The 22,109-nt window shown below is 37.5% G+C and overlaps 6 protein-coding genes and 1 non-coding gene across 7 annotated transcripts; 4 read left to right on the top strand and 3 right to left on the bottom strand.

Moving 5' to 3' along the window:
* Positions 1 to 2,732: 2,732 nt before the first annotated feature.
* LOC110849637 (larval cuticle protein A2B) lies at positions 2,733 to 3,896 on the top strand. Its single transcript, XM_022097065.2, has 4 exons — positions 2,733 to 2,886; positions 2,958 to 3,165; positions 3,242 to 3,292; positions 3,372 to 3,896. The coding sequence occupies exons 1-4, from the start codon at positions 2,878 to 2,880 to the stop codon at positions 3,692 to 3,694; spliced, it is 591 nt and encodes a 196-aa protein (XP_021952757.1). The 5' UTR covers positions 2,733 to 2,877; the 3' UTR covers positions 3,695 to 3,896.
* A 367-nt stretch (positions 3,897 to 4,263) lies between these two features.
* On the bottom strand, positions 4,264 to 5,719 carry LOC110849675 (retinol dehydrogenase 12). Its single transcript, XM_022097108.2, has 3 exons — positions 5,288 to 5,719; positions 4,653 to 5,231; positions 4,264 to 4,572 (listed from the first exon to the last, which is right to left on the bottom strand). The coding sequence occupies exons 1-3, from the start codon at positions 5,588 to 5,590 to the stop codon at positions 4,405 to 4,407; spliced, it is 1,050 nt and encodes a 349-aa protein (XP_021952800.1). The 5' UTR covers positions 5,591 to 5,719; the 3' UTR covers positions 4,264 to 4,404.
* Positions 5,720 to 8,943: 3,224 nt separating this feature from the next.
* Positions 8,944 to 10,849, bottom strand: LOC118435688. The gene is made up of 3 exons (XM_035852077.1): positions 10,708 to 10,849; positions 10,390 to 10,623; positions 8,944 to 10,295 (listed from the first exon to the last, which is right to left on the bottom strand). Exons 1-3 carry the CDS (start codon positions 10,716 to 10,718, stop codon positions 10,211 to 10,213), a joined length of 330 nt encoding a protein of 109 aa, XP_035707970.1. The 5' UTR covers positions 10,719 to 10,849; the 3' UTR covers positions 8,944 to 10,210.
* A 2,366-nt stretch (positions 10,850 to 13,215) lies between these two features.
* Positions 13,216 to 13,334, top strand: LOC118435976. Its single transcript, XR_004835092.1, has one exon. It is a non-coding gene; the product is annotated as a 5S ribosomal RNA (ribosomal RNA).
* A 731-nt stretch (positions 13,335 to 14,065) lies between these two features.
* On the top strand, positions 14,066 to 14,983 carry LOC110850100. Its single transcript, XM_022097583.2, has 4 exons — positions 14,066 to 14,316; positions 14,401 to 14,514; positions 14,594 to 14,665; positions 14,794 to 14,983. The coding sequence occupies exons 1-4, from the start codon at positions 14,116 to 14,118 to the stop codon at positions 14,872 to 14,874; spliced, it is 468 nt and encodes a 155-aa protein (XP_021953275.1). The 5' UTR covers positions 14,066 to 14,115; the 3' UTR covers positions 14,875 to 14,983.
* A 936-nt stretch (positions 14,984 to 15,919) lies between these two features.
* LOC110850420 (catalase) lies at positions 15,920 to 18,599 on the top strand. Its single transcript, XM_022097854.2, has 5 exons — positions 15,920 to 16,521; positions 16,603 to 16,830; positions 16,905 to 17,193; positions 17,280 to 17,530; positions 17,632 to 18,599. Exons 1-5 carry the CDS (start codon positions 16,031 to 16,033, stop codon positions 18,086 to 18,088), a joined length of 1,716 nt encoding a protein of 571 aa, XP_021953546.2. The 5' UTR covers positions 15,920 to 16,030; the 3' UTR covers positions 18,089 to 18,599.
* Positions 18,288 to 20,537, bottom strand: LOC110849626. Its single transcript, XM_022097054.2, has 6 exons — positions 20,252 to 20,537; positions 20,076 to 20,174; positions 19,834 to 20,004; positions 19,663 to 19,763; positions 19,404 to 19,590; positions 18,288 to 19,323 (listed from the first exon to the last, which is right to left on the bottom strand). Exons 1-6 carry the CDS (start codon positions 20,358 to 20,360, stop codon positions 18,806 to 18,808), a joined length of 1,185 nt encoding a protein of 394 aa, XP_021952746.1. The 5' UTR covers positions 20,361 to 20,537; the 3' UTR covers positions 18,288 to 18,805.
* Between the last annotated feature and the right edge of the window lie 1,572 nt (positions 20,538 to 22,109).

Raw genomic sequence — 22,109 nt, forward strand, 5'->3', positions numbered from 1 at the left:
CTTGTAAATTAATTGATACACACATATACGCAAACCATAAAAACATCAATGGGAATAAATGATGAAATATGTATTTAGTTTTCATATGATATTTCACACATGTACCTATATTTACCTGCACAAAAACTTTAGAACGAAAGAAATGTTTTTCGGTGACCTTACCTCCATATATGTACCGACTGATTTTACTGAAAACTTTAAGATCTATTGATACCATTAATTAACTAGATAATTGATTTGTTATGTGCACACAAGTTTCACAAACTCCTCAAATTTAACAAAAGCAAATTTATACGAATAAAGTCAAGACGTAAAAGTTTTATCGGGATTTTATTACTCACAGACATTCATTCAGATCTTGTCAGCAGACGGATAGTACAGCAGACGTAACAATTTTTTACGACCCGGCTGGCAATCAAAATAATCTTAATTTATACACACGACGTACTTTATCCACCCTGAGAGAGGTCCCTTATCAATTGATCAATTTGTAAAACGAGTCATAAATTGATGGACGCATCACATAAATATCCTCGTAATTAGAGCAGTGTTTGACGACATGTCAACAGCGAATGCATATCAGGGCTGGGTTATTTGGCAGTACTGGTTAGTCGTGGTCATGGTGGTGGACTCGGCAGAGATGTGCTTGTGGTTTTTGTGGTTGGCCGTGACTTGGATCTTTCTGCCTTTGTCTACGTACGTACATTTATAATGGACTTGCGAATACTTTGCGAATTGGACTCATTGGTATTTATCAATGGGAAGAAGGAATTAAAGAGAAGGGTTCGCTAGCGCAGAGAGTGAGGACTCCAAACTAAGAAACGTTTCTGCTGAGCCAACCTCAGATAAGGAAGAATTTAGTCGCAACTTTTACTCGTGAGCTTCATCATGTCTCCTCTTTTCATGGAACGCTTGCCACGTACGAGTCCTGAGGGAAGGGCAACTTACTAAATTATTGTAATTAATTATAAATAAGGGTGCTGCTACAGGCCTCTGTCTAATGTATGTATGAGACACAAAGGCACAGATGTATGGTCATATATAGAAGAAATGTCAACCTTCCTCAACTTCAGCCCTGCCACCCAACCCAATTTAATACAATTGTGTAGTGCATGACAACACGCAGTACAAGCCTTTCAAAATTTCATTGATTGATTGAAAAATAAATAAATTTGCAAATAAACCATGAATTTCATCACCTGCATAAATAAACACTTAATAAATGATCGCGTCATACAGATACATAACTCGTGAATCATTTGTTTAAAGGTCCAGTGGGATCAAGGTGTAATGATATGTTAATAGCAATTTACATTTTTTTTGCTAACCATGACAAACCTTATCTTATCATCTTAACCTTAAACTCGGCAACTTCCCATCCCAGGAAGTGCGGAAGTAGTAACATCCATCACCCAATTAATAACAACGCGTTATTTAATGTATGTAAATACATGTGGGTGAATCACTGCCTGTGAGAGATCATTACGATGCAGAGACTACGCCCGCCCTTGATTGTTGATCATGTTTGACTTCATGGAATGGAATGTATTGGATAAAAAACTTAATGGATTCACTCCTCAGACGAGGAGATCACTGTACATACCATTAATAAAACCTTGCTCAAGGGTAATTTAATAATGGGGGCAAAAAATGAAGTGGTCCTCAAACTAGAGCAGATTCACTTTTGTCAGTCAAATGTACCCAAAAATATGCATGTAACGCCACGACGAGACAGAAGCGTCGCTCCAAATAAAATAATGAAGTGTCATTAATTAAGTCAATGAGATAATATTTAATCAATAAACTTGTTTCTGTTTTGTTAGAGGTTACCCAGTCCAAAAAAAGTGATGCTCATCATGGACGTGACAGACAAGCGGAGGTGTAGAGATAGATAATTAGTGTTAATTGTCATGTTAAACATAGTAATTAAGGTACACATAGATAGTTTTGGGGTGAATCATGTATACAGCGGCTTCCGATAATTCTGAAATTTCCTGTCGAACAATTGGGATCTTGTAAATTCTTGGAATATTTTGTATATATCCCATTTATTTATTCACGGTAATAAATACATATTAGTCGTGGCATGATGCACACCCAATCTCAATACCATCTCCTCACTTGTTAATAATATAATAACACCAATTACGCACCCATCCATCCACCAACAACCAATGTCATTAACATCTCGTCGCATTAAATCTCTCCAAAGTCCTTGCTCCTTAACTCCCAAGTTTTTTTAAACAACCTCTAAATCAACTCTGACGCTGCATAAGTGATCCATTTAATTTGTAATTTATATTCTGAAATGTTAATATGTTTAGATTACGGAGATTATTTATTATTTGCGTGTGTTGTGATGTAGTAATACTAATCAATTGGTCAACTTTGGAGTGGAGTGGGCTCGAACAAGTGCCATGTATGAAATCGTGTATCTCGTATTGATCTCTGTTGCCAATAATCCAATCCATCGATACGTTCACAAAGTGAAGAATCCATACGAGCAGAGACAAGACAAAAATGCTCCCTGAGATCAGGTACCGTGTGGCCCTTGCTTGTGGTGTGGTCGATTGACTGACTCCCTTCTTTATTCCTTGGGCACCTTGGGCATTGGACGATGTACGTACATACGCACACTACGTATGTACGTGCACATTTGTAGACGATGATGATGTTATATAATGGTAATGCTTTTCAGATACGCGTGTGTGTGTCTGTCTGTGTAGACTATCTCTTCTTTTGTTACAGAGAAGAAAAAACGTTACCAAGGCGGACGGAAATTGTAAATTGTATAAAAGAAGAATGGAATTGGTCAAATTGTATCAGTTCCAAGTTTCTCATCCAACTACAAGTTCTTAGACAAAGACAAGCAGCAAAATGTTCAAGGTGGGTTTCCATTATTTCAGTGCGGTGAATATTTGCGGTGCTAATTTGTGAAAAATTTTGCCATTACATAGATCGTCGCCCTCCTCTCCCTCGCCGCGGCCGCTTCTGCCGGCGTTGTCGCCCCCGCTTTCTACAGCGGAGCGTCCTACGCTGCCCCAGCTTATGCTGCTGCCCCAGCCGTCTACCACTCCGCCCCAGTCGTCAAGACCTTCGCCGCCGCCCCAGTTGCCGCCTACCACGCTGCCCCAGCTGTCTACCACGCTGCTCCAGTCGTCAAGGGTGGGTTTGCTGAAATTTAGCACAACTTTTTTGAAGACAAAAGGAGCAAATGTCTTATTTTTCTTGTAACTTGTAGCCGTCGCCGTCCAACCCGAACCATACGATCCCCACCCACAATACAACTACGGTAAGTGTTACCTCACCCAGTCAGAAATGTCCGCAGAATCAAGTTGCCTCGTAATAACCTCTTTTTTCATGATATTTAGGATACTCCGTGTCCGATGCTTTGACCGGTGACTCCAAGACCGCCTCCGAATCCCGAGACGGAGACCTCGTCAAGGGACAATACTCCCTCGTCGAGCCCGACGGTGCCATCCGAACCGTCACCTACACCGCTGATGCCGTCAACGGATTCAACGCCGTCGTCGAGCGATCTGCCCCAACCGTGACCAAGGCCGTCGTTGCTGCCCCAGCCGTCTACCACGCTGCCCCAGTCGTCAAGACCTTCGCTGCTGCCCCAGTTGCTGCCTACCACGCTGCCCCAGCTTACGGTTACGCCGCCGCCCCCATTGCCAAATACCACTTTTAAATACTTTCTTTAAAAGTAGGGAGAGAAGAAAAAATGTGATACTTTTCCAAGCTCTAAATTTATCTAAAACTTGAAATTTGTCCTCCTCTTCCAGGCTAATTAGTTGATTCGATGTGTCTTTCGAAGTGTTCAAATATGATGATGAATATGTATTTATATTTGAGTGATGATAAAAAACTGTAATAAATCTGTTGCAAATTTATATTTGAGAGGGATTTTCGATTAATTTTCTGTGAGAAAATCTGCCAGCATACTGTACAATTGTATACTCGTGCATGCCTAAAATGCATAGCTTTATGTATTTCACTTCATACCTTTGTGCAATGCGATGGTGAAAGTAGAGTATTTATCAACTATAAATACACGTTACAATTTCTCGAATGAATACGTAGAATGACAGTTTCTGTAACATCACAAAGCCAATCACTTTGTACCAAATTGTTGTAATAAATTCAATAACTATGTTTCCATTTTAGTTTTGACATATTCCCAGTGCAACAAAACTAAAACGACGTGATCCACTTTTTAAATCCTAATGAAAAGTGACTTTTCTACTTAATCCCACGGAATGCTTAAATGTTCTCAAGGCATATTTTTTATTTGGTTAATGGAGTTAAAAGACATAAATGCATTCATCTTAAGTCTCTGTTAAGTAGATAATCATATCCACGTATGCCTTAAGACATGAATCTGAGAGGTTACAGTTTGTGTTAGTTCAACTTGACCAATTTTTCACTCTTCTCCCACAACTTTGTGGCGTCCTTCTCGCTGAGTTTGGGTCTCTTGCTGTAGTCCCAAAATTCACAATTCCTGTACATTTCTCCACTGTGATGCGTCAAATACTTGCTGAGGGAGCAGTACACTGTTGTTTCAGCACCCTATTTAATAAATCATACTTATGTATTTGAATCGAAAATAATATTTCTAACCCAACAGCTACATATATAAAGAAACGAACCTCTTTGGCGTCCTTCACCATCACCAATTTAAGAAGCGGAAACAAGACATGTGTAACCCAAAAGGGTGGCGGATTGTCTGCCATATTTTCCTTGCCAATATTCGTGTCGACAAATCCAGGACAAAGGGCGTAACAGTTGACGTTGACCTTGTCAGACCTGAATTTCTTGGCGAGTTCTAAGTTGAATAGATTGTTGGCAAGTTTTGAATTGCAATAAAGTTTGGAAATCCATTTCCAGTCTTCTAGTGGAGTTTTTTCATACATTAAATCATCCAAGCTGAGTGAACCCCAACTATGGGCGCCGGATGAGACGATAACCACGCGACTTGGGTCGGAAGGATTTTTTTCTCCAGCTTTTACTAGTTCGGGAAGGAGGAGATTGGTGAGAAGAAAGTGGCCGAGATGGTTGACGCCGAATGCCTCTTCAAATCCGTCCTCAGTCAGCTTCCTCATCCCGACAGGGTTAACAAGTCCGGCATTGTTGACAAGGATGGATAGGCCGCCCCCATATTTTTGGATAAATTCCGACGCGAACTGTCTCACGGAAGAGAGTGATGACAGATTGAGGTGCATTATTATCTGGAATACATTTACACATGAGCATAAATTGACTAATAAATATTTTTTAATTCTACCATTTCTCCATTTGTTGTCCGCATGCGGATATCCGCCACTGCTCGTTCTGCCTTCTGTAAATTTCTGCACGCCAAAATAACTCTGGCTCCGCGAACGGCAAATTCCTCCGCGGTCACTTTTCCAATCCCATCCGAGGCTCCGGTAACAATCACGGTCTTTCCGCTGATGTCAACTTCATTCGTGATGTCAACTTTCCCACGTAACTTCCTAATTGTAAGTCGTATTGCAAGAAGGGTGAGGGCAGGAATTATGGCGAAATAGAGAAGGATCGAGTACAGAAACGACGTGATACAACAAGACATTTTAGCAAATATGAAATACTTGCGAAAATATATTTTTTTTGGTAATGCAACGAGCAGAAGAATGAAGCTTAGCGTGATAAATAATGAGCCGGAGTGGAGGAGAGAAGATGAGTTTCATCACGTTAGAGATGAAAACGATTTCCATTTTGCGGAGTCATTGTCATATATTTGGAATACGGGCACATGATGGCATATTTATACAATATGTTAAGGCGATGTTTAACGTTTGGTGGAAAGTATTGCACACTGTTGACTGTGTTGTTTTTTTATCAGACGACCTTGTCCATCAGGATATTTAACTGTAGTCATACACATGTACTTATTGTACATGTGTATGTAGGACTGACTGCCAAAAACCATACTTTTTCCGTTTTTGCATCAGCTTGGCTATCTGCAGATGTACGTACATCTGCTTTTACTGTATAGCATAACGACTGCAAAACTAAAACCGATAAATATTTGCTCTGCATCTTAGGATGAACCAAAAATGGCAATGTTGTTTAGTTTCCATTGATGGATATACATGTGTCTATGATTTACATACATTCGGTAATGTTAAGAACGGTTCGGAAAATCAGAATGTACAAAAGGGCCGTTAAAGTTCAGAAATCATAGGCTGATGGGTACGATTTATATTTAATGTGGAGAGACGGTATGAAGAAGTGTAAATTGGCCGAACTAATGATTTATTAATTAAAAGGTCCCCAAGTACATATGTGCATACAAGGATTTGCAGAAAAGAGAGTAAGTTATGTCGCGAAAGTGAATTAAACCTTATCATGTACCTATGTGTGTATAAGCATGATATATTTATGTGCATAACTATGTACATGCATACATAAATCTTTATATAGATACCTCTATAATTATTTTCACTCGGGAGTTAATCGATTTGTGCATTTCCTGATTCCTGGTTGAACAAATTATATATATATATTCGTCCAAACGTCCTTCTACCCGTCCAACACGGTAAACATAACCTTGTCAGATCAAATTGATTATCGAACGAGCGTTATACAAATTGTGCATAACAAATATTTTTCACTGGGAATACCCTTAATTCTGTCAAACACTCTTGCGAAGTTTGAATTTTATCAATGTAAAAAGGACCAAAAATAAATTTCAGAGCGTCGGAGCAATTGAGATTTAGGTCTTTACATTAATATGTATATATGTAAGATGTATGCATAGGCAAATGGGTAGGTATTTTTAGTTTAGTGTAGTAAGTTTTTCAAATCTTTTATATGCAATACATCTTAATTGCGTTCACGATACTTATTTGGAACTCATTAACATTATAATACTCAATTTAGCAGATATTAATTATTCGTAATGACAGGGTATGTACTCATATGTAGATATTTAGTAACGGGTGAAGTATGTATGTGTACATGTATGTGTATTATACGCATGGAATATGTATTGAAATATGCATGGAGCCCTTGGTTCTTACTAATTGTATCAATTATCAAATTATTATTGCAAGCTGACTACTAACACGATTGTTGTTAAACTTATAAATAGCATCAACATGTACACAGAAATGAATTCATGTGCCGCATAACACTAGGCTTCTCTTAACCCGATAAACCTTTATGATGTGAAATATACTTATCTGAAAGGAGCAGTGTATTAATAAATATTTCGCTTGCGACGAATTGTGGACTAACAAAACGAATCTTCAATACTTCTAAATACGCTATTCAATCTAGAATGCAACACTTCAGCTAAATTTAAATTTAGAAGCACGAAATAACATAATTATAGTCACCTCTGCTGACGTATCATCTATTGTAAATATCGTATCAATGTTGATCCACACTTTTGCATATAAATTACTGCACTTAAGTATTTTCCACTATCTGCTGCTAAGTATTGGGCAATTATCAAATTCACCTTGCCATTACGCACACTACTTGTATGCAATTAGTCTATACATACAAATCCCTACTTTTAAACGGTTCCTTTCCCTGTTCATTGGTTACATTTTCTCACAAAGTTTAATTCACGCTTTGTCTCTCTTTATCAAGATATCTTATAACTATGCTCGTCGATATTCTCGTCTCTCACTTGAAGCGAAATATTGCCACGGCAGGGAAACTACGCTGTCATTTTTACGCTTGGAAGGAAACAAATTCCACAAAAGTTACTCCCACGTCCGAAAATGTCTGCAAATTCGTGCGATTTACAACCCTCCTTCACTTTGTACATGTCTTGGTCCTCTTACTTTTTGGAGTTGTTGGCTTATCATCGTCCCCATCGGATAAAATTTCCTGGGTGGAAAGAATACAACCAATTTTACTCTTCATCCCTTACATTGCGTCGCTGGTTGTGAGAATGGAATTGAGTGCAGATCCGGCTTGCTTACAATTATTGAATGAGATGTGTCAAAGTTCAGAAAGGAGTCGGAGAAGGGGTAAAAGTGCAAAATATTTAGAATTGATGTAGAAATCTAAGCTAATGATTATGTTATTACGAATAGGTGAAAAAATACTTGCAATTCATGCTCAAATTTTTTCCGTAATATACACATTATGCGACGCCGTGACTATTCTGCTGCCATCAGCCATGGGATTTTTAGTCTTTCTCGAACCATGTCAACCACCACTTCTGGGTTCGATAATATTACCACCACGGAGCGCATTCTGTCTGCCTGACCTGGGTCGTAAAACAGCCACAGTAACCTTGGTCCGATTAGGCTTGGCCACATTTGAATTCGTCATCCTGCTCTACATAACGGTCATTGCTATTTTCTACGTCATTTACGTTCTCTTAGGAGGGATAATTTTCCTCTGGGAGGAATGTACCCATGTCTTTGGCAGGAGTACCGCAGCGTTTGTGGAGTACAGGAAACTTCATGTTTTGGAAAAATTGCTAAATTCCTGCATCAGGCATCGCATCTTTCCCATGATTGCGTTCTTCTGTCCAGTCGTGCAAATATTGTCAAGCTACTTGCTTGTTGAGCTACATGGTCATGTCAACTGGTCACAGTTAATCCTATTTTCGACAGTGTTCTTGGACGTACTGATGCTTAATGTAACTATATTTTCGGGTTGTGCGACCGTTTTCAAGAGAAGCCGTAGGTGGTTGGCAAAGGTGAAGGGGGAAAAGATGAGCAAGATGAACAAGAAAATGTTGGTATCAATGATTCCATTGAGGGTGTGGTTTGGCGAGAGTTTTATCGATGGCATTACGCCCCTTGTGATACAGGAATTTTGTAGTTTGCAAACAATGAATTTACTTTTATTAAAGTTAAGGAATTAATGAATGTGCGATGTGTTAAGGAATAGTGCGATTAAGTCAAAGACTTATAATTGCTTCCATTATATAATTTATTGCTGAAATGTATGTGTGTTAAAGTGTTAGTAAGAGGTGAATTTGGGTAATAATTGTGAAGGGGTTAACATTATCGTAGTTAAGCCCAAAGAATTTGATGACAGAAATAATTACTTCAAGGTTATTGTTACTTATTAACTTATTATTTTAGGACATGCATAACACGAAGTGAAATATATGTATGTACATATTCCCTATAAATATAAGTACCAATTGTATTTATTAAACACGGAGTTTTAAATCGGATAATTATGATTAAATGGAGTGGTTTCAAAGTCAATTTTAATTAAGTGAGAAATCTAACCAGAAAATTGCTGATTCATAATTGATTTTCATACTATGTATGTCTATGTATGTATGTATATATTTATTATCCTAGAGTTTAAACCACTTTTGCAAGCTTATTTCCATTAACACTGGAATAAGGGTTCAAATCTTAAAAAAATCTCGTATCTAAAAGTGCTTACAATGTATGACAATTTTTGTGTATTACATACAGCCCGACAAAGTTAGAATCTTTTCACTCACTACCCTTCTTGGATTTGTGCAATGTAAAGAACAACACGTTCCCAGGATGGGTTGAATATTTGTGTCGATTGCAACCTCCGGCAGCAAATTTTCCGACATGAGAGGCCCATTTGGTGGAAAATTGTGCAGTTTCAAATACCCAAATCCCGTACAGCACTGCACCCATGAAAAACCTGTGTAGGCTCATTCCATTTGTAAGCAACACGTTTGATCGAGTCCCAGAAAATAGAGGTGCTAAACCTTGCTCGCTGGTGGTGGCTGCCTGGCCATGTATTTTTCTCTCTTTTGCAAGAGAACACTACACAACTCACACTTTGTCAATGTTCCCGGCCACGTAGGAACACAGAATTATTTACTGCTGTCTACACAAGCAGCCCATGTTAATTTTACCTTTTCGAAAAATCGCCAAAACTCCAAGACGGACAAAAATCGCGTGGGGTTTTAAACTTTTTTGTTTCCTCAGGCCCAAAGGCATCGATTGGCTTATCTCCCTATGAGCGATTTTTGTCCGTCTTCTCGATAATCGAGTTTTTCAATACATTTCAAATTTATCATTTTTTCGAATTTTTGAATTTTTGAAAATTTTTCCTATCAATAAATGATCAATGAATGAAATCCCTAAATATAACCTACCCCTTTGAACCTACACTTTGGCGACGAAAGCATTTTCAATGTATTTGCAAATTTTCTTTGAACTGCTGTATCTTTGCGAAAAAAATTAATTTTCAAATTTTGATTTTTATGATATGTTTTATTTTATATTATGCATCTACGATAATATTGTGGACAAGATATCAAATATGGGTGCGACGACGATCGTGTGGGTTCAGATGGAATGAGCCTGAAGAATTAAATTAAGTAAACAGACAATGAATATTTTTCTTGGTTCTGTTTGATTTCAAGACTTATTTATGTATGTATGCAAGCTGACTTACGACTCGTAAACGACCTGTCCTCTCATGTCATGAATGGTGAATTCTTCATTCAAATTATGAATGACGAAATTGTACTGCAAATGTCTCTTTGTTAACTGGAACGTTAATCTTTGCGACATGTCCGTTAATAACATGGCCCAGTTGCATGGTTGAATTATCCCATTGTTTACAGCCTTGAACACTTTTACGACGTCTAGAACATTAGCAAGAATCTCGGCAATTAGGGCTTCTCGACTACATGAGGGGAATCAAGTGACGCTTAAAAAATTTCCTCCAAAGTTGCTGGTAAATTTTAAATTTGGGTAAAATTATACTTACCTCATGTCCATGAAGTTATTATCAATTTTAAATTGTTATAAAAAACGACGTGATTTGTGATCAAATGATGAGCTTATATGTTTTGATTTGTTAAGATGAACAAATTTTAACTGGAGGCAGCAACAAAATCAAAACGATTTGACAAGACGATACAGATAGACTAAATTGGTTCATTGCATAGAAGAGTCCTTAAAAGCAACATGAATGTCGGTAAGCATTTACATACATATATGTAAGTATTTCATAGCATAAGGATTTTCCTTAGTTTTGTAGGGGTGACAAAAATATGAGTGTAAGTCACTCGCAGCTAGCTAAGGATTAGTCCTTCCGGGAATGTGACAGATTTTAGTAGTATTTATTTTTTATGGGTCACATTAAAGTGATAACAAGTCATTCCAAGCGAAGTCCTCGAATATGACTCACACTACTCACACAACCGCTATTGACATTTATAAATCATGAAAAAACATACACAGATTTGTGGTATTTATATTTCAATTTAAGTCAATTGTGTAGCCTAATCATAAATGTTAGATTATGGTTTCGATGAGAAATAATATTTCAATTTTAACTTTAGATAATAGATACATACCCAAACAAAGTAAATTATAAGTTGAGTTCGATGCATACATCATTTTTAGTAATGATGATAAATTCTGATATGCAACGATCGATGACAATGAATTGAATGATAAGAAGAGATTTGAAGATAAACTCCATTGAACTTCATAATCAGGTGATGAATCCTGTGCTCTTTGGGCGAAACTTTGATACGGTGTTTGTAAGTGGCGAAAGGATTCTTCACCTCGGCGAAGTGAGACAAATTGCACTCCTATAACAGATTTTTAATTTATTTGTATGCGTAATTAAGTTAGGAATTAATACTGAAAATAGTATTATCTAATTAATTATTACATGCGCATGTCAAGTACTTATCATACTCGTCAATATCAATGTCAATATCGTTCATTTTAATTCCTAATAAATTTCGGTTGCCATAATGAACGACTATTTGTAGATCGTCATATTTATTTATTGGAACAATTAACTTGATTATTCCAAGATACTAATTACATTTAATTTTTGAAAATAAATGGACATGCACATAATTATGAAAATAGTGCGAAATCTGGTATCACCTACTCAAAAATATGTATATGTGGCATTGACGTTCGACACTGGACAATTGTCTCCCGAGGTTCAGATCAACTTACGTATTACTTATTTACTTATTACCTTATTACTTTATTTCACAATTGAATTATTACATTTCTAAAGCATGAAGGCAGCCATCATTTCATATCATCATCATATCTGGATTTATTTTACTCTGTTAGCAGTGGTTACCGATTGTCGTTACGATCCTGGCGCCATCATTGACATTTCTAAAATTAACATCTTGTCTTGGCTTGAGTTCCAACTTGATGGCAACGCCGTAATTTACGATGCCACGAACAGGGTCAAATACGACCAGAGTTGACAGCCATGCTATATTTCAAAAGGATGGAAACTTTGTCATATACGATGTTGCTGGAAATCCGAAATTTTCGAGTCGAACGGCTGTAAATTTGCATAGTCGAATATTCCTAAAATCATAATCTTGTTAAATTTCTTTGTTATATAATAGATATTTACTTCTGCAAATGACTATTTCCATGCAACTTGTCTCATGTTGACGATCGTCTCACTTTGCGCAGTACAAACTCCTAGTCTCAATTTCGCTCAAAAACCTTTGGATCCCGGAGCTCACTTCTGAGGACGAAGCAAAGTTGGTATTGAGAATGGCGAATCCTATGGTGCTGCATGGTCACTCGAACGCAACGCGATAACGAAATCGCATAATTATTATGCATTTTTAGCATTCTCCCTATTTACCAGTTTTATAAATCTGTAAAGTTTGATTTTTCTACAAAATTCGAGGTATTTATTACTGTGTGTGCATGAAACCTAAAATACAGTTAACGTTCTGCCGTTGTATTATGCTTATTTCGAAAATGATGTCTAGAGATGACTAAATTTCAGCATTGTTTTTATTTGTCTTCGCGAAATGGAGTTTTTCTGAAGTTTTTCACCACATTGATAATCATTATCCAATTAAACAGATTATATAGCGAGATGAAAAACCAAATATAGGAGAACATTTCCATCATGGGAATTCCATGAGATATGATTACTAGAATATTGCATGACAACATTCGCAATAATACCTCAAAGAATTACAGAAAAAAAATTGACTCCCAATTGAATGTTAGAGTATATGTATGTACATCAAAATATCTAACTTGTACAGCGCAAATCTACAATCACAGGAATATTTGGCAATACGATTAAACTTATGATCTTCAAACTGTACCATTTATCATGCTAATGACGACATCATGTATCCCAGTGTTTGCCAATTGGTTCAAAGCTTTGAATTGTATCCATTCTACACGTGCTGACTTTGCATGCAGTGCAAATGACCTTGATATTTGTACGACATCTTGGGAGGAAAGGTGTTATAAGTTCGTCAAGGGCCGTACCACGTTGAATGCACCAATTCTCGTCCGATCACTGAAGTTAAGCAACGTTGGGCCCGGTTAGTACTTGGATGGGTGACCGCTTGGGAATCCCGGGTGCCCTTGGCGTCTATTTTTTTTGCAGATGGCTTTGGTTGGGCGTATTTTAATTTCTCCGTAAGCCAACTTTAGTCTCCCTGTTTCTCTAGCACACCTCATACATATGTAACTATCGTAAAATAATTTGGAAGCTTGATATTCAAATTTAGAAATGGGTGCAGATGAGTACGCTTAATTTGCTCCTCAGTTTTTTGCTATTGTAGATAAGTTACTCTGTTTATGTGCTTATACCTTGAATCATCAATCAATCAATGTATAATACTTGCGTGGTACTCCCCCCAAGAAAACACAAATAGACATAAATTAACTTTTTTTATTAATAGAAATTGCTCCGACCATATTTTGGCGTTGTATTACATATGACTTGACTAAAATCTAAAATGATAAACTTTGTTCGAGATAATGTCCTTGAAATTGGGCAAGCAGTTGTCTGTCAGAAAAAAAAATATTAACTAGTTGTTTTTAACGAAAGTTACTAATAACTTTTAATACTATAATACATAGCTGTGCGACAGGTGCTATAATATTAAACTTATCAGTATACATATGTACATATAATATGCTACATAGTTACGTAACTATTTTTTAGACTCCAGAAAATAGCATATAGTAATGATTAAACGCATTAATCAATATTTTTTACTCCTACTGGTCATGTCATTTTCTGACTAGGCTATCAATGCTACCATGAAGTTGAGGTACATTGGCATTTAAAGATGAAAATTACATTTAAAACGCTGTCGGTAAAATTTCACTCTCAGTTCGGTTATAACCTTGATGGTCAGTGAAAATGGCTCTGCATACCAAATTTGTCTTCCTACTTGTATTGGTTACGATAACCATATTTATGGCGAATGCTGTAAAATTTAACGATCTCGACTCTGGCATGGAAAGTTGGGAGAAAATTTTTAATTTTGCATGCGGCTCGCCTGGAATCAAGGATGAAATGATGGCCAAGCAATTTCACCATTGCTACAGTTTTCTGGACAAAGTAATATATACGATACAAATTTTAAAATATATTTATAATTATTGGTAATTCTGCTTTATGTTAATGCACGTTTTTTTATTTCAGGTCGGGCAGGAAACTTTTGAAACGTGTCAAACTGAGATATTTGGGGTCTTACTTAGCTCCAAGGGTAATTTGGACCAGGCTTGTAAGAATGCTAAGGCAGATACCCTTTCGCTGGTAAAGATTTTCTAAAAATCTTTAGCTATCTCCATTTCTTATTTGCTCATTGGAACTTCCTTCTTTTGGGAAAAAATAGTATATCGCCTGCTTGAAGAAAGGTTACGAGAAATCTGGAGATGACTATGAGAAGGCTGCAACAATTGTCAATGCAAGTGCCAAATACTTACTTTTTATTGCGGGATTCATGCCACTTTTTTGGCCTGCTTGTCCTTGAGCTTGATGATAATTGGTTCTTTCTTTGTAACTGTACTAAGCATAACTTTTTATTTTTGCTAGGCATGTGATGGAAGAGTTTTTGGCCTTGACAGGGACGATTCTGAGACTACGACCTCGTCTTCCGCATGTAATACTACTTAATTAAACGTTTTTAAATACTCTTGTAATTCTAACAAGTTGAATTCTATGTACGATACGTATGTACTTATTTATGCAGTGCATATTAAAATAACTAAACCCCAAAACCAAAGTATAGCTCTTGTTATTTCATCTCTGACTGGAAATGCATAAGTCTGACATAATTATCCATTACATGTATTTGTTATTCTGTCTCATTGTCTCAAGACGACATCGATTATGGCATTTTGGAGTATGTAGATAGAATCATGAATGTGTGACATTTGTGGAAAAGGATTTTTATTGAGTCTAATTTGATGAGACAAACATGAGTTATTTCCTGCAAAGGAAAAAGTTTTGATTGTTGGTTTCGGATAATAGATAATCACAAATAAGTTGTACAAAATACTCAGAAAAAAATTTGAACACTTGTTTTATTTATGCATTTTTTACATTGTTGTACTACGAGTACTTGTCGATACTGCCAATGTATCTAATACTTTGTACTTCTGTGTAAGGAAATATTCTACGAATTTTTATCCGATACATGTTTGTTGTACATAGTTGATACATATTGTAGTAGTTTTAAGAAGAGTTGACAATCTCAAACATATCGCTAGGTGATTATTAATCACTGTCAGCATGAGTCAGTGCAGAAGACTACCTGTTAAACTTGCCATAACCTTTCCCAACTTAAAACCGGATCAAAACATGATTTAAATTTAAATTACAAAATATCCTGATAATTGAGATTACTGTAGGAATGAAATTAACTGACTAAATTCCTACTAGTTTATCTACTAGATATAACCCTGCACTAGAAATTTCTGAGCTACCCAAAGCGTTCAAACTATGTTGTGAATTTTTATATGAGTGTTGTACAGGTCGCCGTTTTAGGGAAATGAAAAATAAAGATGTCTAGTGTAAGTTGTACTTCGTAGGTTTATGAACTTATCTGTAGGAATTGTAGGATATACCTATTTAATAACATAACAAACATAGTATGCACGAGACTCATCCTTAGGATGAATTTTTTTACCCCTGTCTGGAACACTCTCGGGCTGGGTAGTTGTTGAACACGTTTTCAAAACCAGAAAACAAACTAGAAAGAAAAATCTAGAGTTACCCATACAATTTATTAAAGATATACTTGGTTGCTTGCCACGATTAACAAGCTGCGATGGTCCATTTGTTAGCAAAAAAAGCATTCTCACCTTTACTGCTCCCCTTTCAATATGTTGAATACATACATATTTTCTCGAGCCAGTATCAGATCTCCGTCGTCGTGGTGAAGATGTTCCCCCATTTGCTCACGGCTGCGGCAGGCATCGCATTTCTCGCTTATAAACAGCAGGACCCTTCATCCGCCCAACTCCCCACGTGGGGAGCGACCCACCCGGGCGGCAATCTTCGCAGGGCGACAAATGGGGCAGGAAATCCCCTCCCCAGTGGAACATCGTCCCTCGCAGTCCAACCAGCCGGCCCCCTTCTCATGGATCCTGTCCTAATAAACAAGTTGGCTAGCTTCAACAGAGAACGGACGCCGGAAAGGGTAGTGCATACGGTCGGTCAGGGGGCATTTGGCACGTTTGTTGTCACGAATGATGTCACTGGTTTCACAGCTGCGCGGGTTTTCAATCAGGTTGGGAAGGAGACGCCGGTTTTCGTGAGGTATGAAAATATTTACATGCTCTTTTAAAGCAAGCCAACACTGCAATAAGCCGTTATGTATGCTAATTTTGCACCCGAAAGGTTCTCCAATGTGAATGGAAAAGCAGGCGTGGCTGAAACTGCGCACGATCAGAGAGGCTTCGCTCTCCGATTCTATACCAAGGAAGATGGCAACCTGGACTTTGCAGGGGTTATTACGGATGTCTTTCACATTAGTGATCCCATGTTATTTCCGGACGTTAATCGCGTATCGCTTTTAAATCCTGTGACTAATCAGAAAGATCCCAATATGGCGTTTGACTTTCAAAGGTGCATAACATTTTGTAGTTAATTGACCACACACAGTGCTGTAATGTTTAATATTTAGAAAATATCTATTGCAGTCTGCGCCCTGAAACTACCCAGCGCTACATTAAGCTTCTTTCCGACAATTTTTTCGCTCCAGGTTCGATGAGAAGCATGGACGGATTTTCAGTAAACATTTTTCTCTGCACGAACAGCGCCGGGGTCAGTGTGTACTGCAAATTTAATTGGAAAGCGTTGCAAAAAATTGCCCCGTTGACGGATGAGGCCGCGATCTCACTCGCTGGAACTGAACCTGGATACTATACAAAGGATCTCTACAACGCCATCGATTCCGGAAACTATCCCCGCTGGTCGTTTGGCATGCAGGTTGGGGGAGCATTTTGAGATTTTTGCATATATCTAGAATACCATGGAAAAGATAATAATTTATGCATAATACTCATAATCCCCAGATTTTGACCTTTGATCGAGTGAACACGCTTTCCTTCAATCCCTTCGATATCACTAAATCGTGGCGAGAGGACGAATTCCCATTCATACCGATCGGAGAATTTATCTTAAACCGAAATCAGGCCAACTTTTACGCCGAGATTGAACAAGCCGCCTTCGACCCGGCCAACTTAGTTCCTGGCATATCTCCCAATACGCCGGACATCATGTTGGCTGCGAGATTGTTTTCATACAAGGACAGTCAACGCTACAGGTCAGCATTAAGTAGTATTTTCTTATTATTTTATTTGGCAATTGACAAATTGAAATATCATTTGGAGCCTGTGATTAATTTTTTTAAGCTTTATTATATAGATTAGGACCTAATTTTGAAGAAATTCAGGTCAACCGACCCATCTCACCAGTTGCAAAATACGAGCGGGATGGACCAATTCGCACTTCCGCTGCCTCCAACGGACTCGGTGACCCCATTTACTACCCGAATTCCTTCAATGGTCCGGGCATTGATGAATTCGCAGCTCGTTTGGATGTCCCCGGTTTTGCGAACGGTCCCATCTCGAGGCAAGATCGCGTGGTGGATAATTTCAGCCAGGTGATCAGATATTTACAGACAGAAGTTTCGCCAGCAGAAAGGGAACGCATGGCGGGACGCGTTGCAAAGGATTTGATATCCATTCAAGATCAAGGCGTGCGTGAGAGGTTCTTCAAGAACTGCATTTATCCTTTGGGGACCCCATTTTCAGATATGGTAGTTTATTACTATGGAACGCTGACGAATGGGGCAGGTAGAGACTTATTAGGCCAGACTTAGGACTATGAAGAAGAGACTTGTGCAGATTGTAAATAATTTGTGGAAACGAAAAAATCTAGTTTGGCTGGATTAAAAATTAGATTGACAAGGACAGTCACGTACGAATTTTTAAGAATAAGAACATATTCCTGTGGGGCCTTTATGTAAATACCGGTTTGCACGTAATGCATTCGGTCAATTAATATTCAAAATAGAATCATAGATTGTGTAACGATGATTTTAATGTGAAACCCAAAAGCCTCTTTAATACATAGAGAGCTGGCTTGATGGCACAAAATGCAAGAATGATCTATTTTACATGTACTTATGTACTCAGGTATCTACCAATAATTAATCCTCGTAGTAAACGTAAAAACAGGAATATACATATATAACAATGCATTTACGACGACCCTACATATGTAGTTGTCTCTAGTTCTTAATACTGTGTGTAATTTACATATTTATGTCTATGGTTTATAAAAAATAACAATAATAATAATAAGCCTTGTCACACACTGTCGATCCTGAATCCAGTCCCAAGTATCTAAGAGGACTTTTCTCATTAAACCCGTTTGAATGAAATTTTTTACGACAAAATAATTGGCAACATTTGCATAATCCAACCAGTAGGTCAACATTCAGCAGCCAAAAATTAATTGGCCATACTTGTCTAACAATACTATGTCCCTATCTGATTTTTATTTGCATAGAAAAAACCTTATCTGCGTGACCATTTTAGTATCCTGGCTTATCAAAGGTTTCAATTTCCTGTTCCAATCCGTAACAAGCAAAGTGTAAGGGTTCTGGGGCCTTGTTGCATTTGCTCCCTCGCCTCGACGACGACGGTGAAGGTGACGGAGACCTCCGCCAGTGACGTGGTCTTCCTCTTTGTAAATCGTCATTGTCGTCGTCGTGATCATCATCATCGTCGCCAACACAAGCAAAGTGCAGTGGTTCCGGATATCTGTTGCATTTGCTGCCCCTTCTGGACGAGGCGGGGGATGGTGACGGAGATCTTCTTGCGAAAACAGAAGGAACCATGCCTAACCCTCCGGATTTTCTGCGGGATCTGGGCGAATCCTTGGGAAGTTTCTTCAATTTTGAGTTCGGATTAAGTGGATCAGAAGCGTCTGAGGCTTTTCCATTACGTTTATCTTTCCAAGTTGGGTGTAGAATTAAATTATCTTTGTCTTTTCCAGTCGTGGAATTTGGACTTGGTTTTGAATTGGATATTAGAGTGTCATGCTCTCCATCTAAATACACAATTATGTAGGAGCAATTAAATTATGTTGAGCAAGGTTTTTTCAAATACTTAAAGTAAATTTTGACAAACCTCGTGTTTTATGTCGTCCGTATTTGGAATTGGAGTCGGTCATACCGTCCTCGTTTAAATCTAATTCGCCCCCTTTCCCATTTCTGGACTGCTCCAACCTCCCAAATCGTTCTTGTTCTCGCTTTGTGAATGTGAATTCACCGATTGTTAAGAGCATTAATATTACGCAGAATAAGGCAGCAATAACCTGATAAAGGGGAATACAATTAATTACTTTCCTTGGATCATACATAACTCTAGATGTGACTCGTAGTCGTACCTCGAGATAGAAACAGACGCCAACTTCCACTACATATCCGCGGTCTGGGTGGTCGCCTTGCTCAGTGGTAAAAAGTCCCACGGAAGTCACCGAGGTAAGAGCTGCGAGAGAATAATAAACAAATTTTTAACAAATCCGTGTAATGTGTTCAAGTGTTTTGTTATGTAATACCTGCGCCACAGGACAGAATAATCATTGCAATAAGAGTATAGGTTCTAGACTTTAATGTGTTTAGAGAGGTTGGACGAAAGGTCAAACTGACATAAAATGCAGACAACAGGCCAAATATTCCAATACAAAAGGCACCAACCGCAGCACATATTCCGGTCGCGAGTACAACAACTAAAAATATGCAAGAACCCATAAATATCGATGAAGTATGCACATACATATTTAGAAACGCGCATCATTACATGTTGGCTTGTACATGACGAATTTCCGGCCACACATCTTCCTCCCGTAGTCAACATGTTTACAAATTTCCCAAGGGCCCAAGTGTCCGGATTCGAGTACTTAAAATAAAATGACAAATTTACAAAATCTTTGCATTTGTTGATATTTGCAACATGTTTATGTATGCACAACTTACCCACACGGTTGCGAAAATGTCCCCAGTACGGAACTGCGACAGCTACAGATCCGATAATAAAACATCCTGCAGCCAACAAGGTCAGACTCGCAGGGACAAGTCGAGTCATAAATTGGCTTAATTATGTGGGCAGACAGAGGTGATCTTGTTTTTTCAACGTGTACATTAAGATCTTATCGTAATTAATTGAATTTGAAATTAAATGTCTCTGTGTTGGTCACACTAGTTGATGATCACTGGGTGGCAAAGTTTGTATGATTGACTTTCACTAAATGTTATCACTTCATTCATCTAGATCAGTCATAACCAAGCCAAAAAATGGAACAGATAATGGTATACAATGCGAAGCAGTATGGGACACAAAGATGATGCACATTCATAAATATGACGATAAAGCGATTTAGATAAGCTACACATGCAAATAATGAAGGGTACGTAGTAATTAATAAGTGTGAGCAGAACATGGTTACGTACGTAAATGCGTTACTGGAAAGAGTAATGCTTTATTGGTGTGAAGGTTTTCATAATGTGCAAATAAACAGAATGAACATTGTATGTGCATATGTATTAAACATACATTTGTCGTTTGTACGACAGCGTCCGGTTGTGAATCATGCTGTTTTCATTACCTTATCAATTCCATTGAAAATCATACGTTATATGATTTTTTGATTCATTACCTCACCAGCGTATTACCAAATAGGCATGTGTTTATGACGGCGTGTGTCCATTAATTTCGATCGTTTTCATTTCCGCTACTTTATTTATTCAGTGACTCAATTTTACTTACTTCCGCACTAAGTTTCAAAGTGAGAATTAAAAATCGTCTTGATACCATTATGCACGATAAGGATCTTAAATAATTAGATTATTCATAACTACCAATGTACATAATATTTACATACAAAATGTGAATTTATGAACGACTCTTGTGTAGTCAGTTTTTCTAAGTAAACACATCCTTCTTTTATACTTTATACTTTTATACTTTAGCCATACAAACTCTGCGATTTATAATAATCTAATACCTAAATAGAAAATAATATGCAGCATATGAGCAAAAATACAACATAATAAAACTGGGGACTAATTTATTCACTAAAATAAATAACCTTGTAAGTTTAGAAATTCTGAAACATTTATAATTTTATTACAAAGTTCCCACCATGAAATAAATATTCAGCAATAACCACAAGAGTTGAACAAGAAATTATTAAACTAGAAAATGCAAACAAATATTTTAGTGCTGTCAAGGACACTGATTTTTTTTCTGGTACAATTTGACCAGGTTTTCTCCCAGCCATTCTTTTAGCAAAGGCTCTGCTATAAACAAGGTCTCCGAATTTATACATTATTTTAATCTGCTCATTAAATGCTTCCTGAATACTCCATCTCTCCTCAATCCCCGATTCGCAAATTTTTTGCAACACATTGTTAACTCTGGGATACATAAAATTTCTAATTCCTATGTCAAACACGTACAATTGAAATGGAGTATCTGCATGATTTTCAATTATTAAACGTTCGCCAAGAAATTCTATCAATTGCGAATACATATTTAGATAATGTCGCATATCAATAACTGCAAAAGTTGGATGAGGTGTCAACTTTTTTGTTAAATGTGGAATGGAGATATCATCCAATGTCGTTGTACTGAATGTTTCATTTAAAAAATATGTCTCGAAGATTTTCAGATCAATCAATTTTGAGTCGAATTTTTTCAAGACTTGGGAAAATGCTGTATTATTTAGTGCACTTGCACTAGCAAAAACTGTGGGAAGTAGATTATCCTTTAATATCGACATTTTACTCCATCCAGTTAAATTGCTATTTTGTTTGGTGACCGCACTTAAAGTCA

Source organism: Folsomia candida, unplaced genomic scaffold, assembly GCF_002217175.1.
Source record: "Folsomia candida strain VU population unplaced genomic scaffold, ASM221717v1 Fcan01_Sc005, whole genome shotgun sequence".
Classification (NCBI taxonomy): domain Eukaryota; kingdom Metazoa; phylum Arthropoda; class Collembola; order Entomobryomorpha; family Isotomidae; genus Folsomia; species Folsomia candida.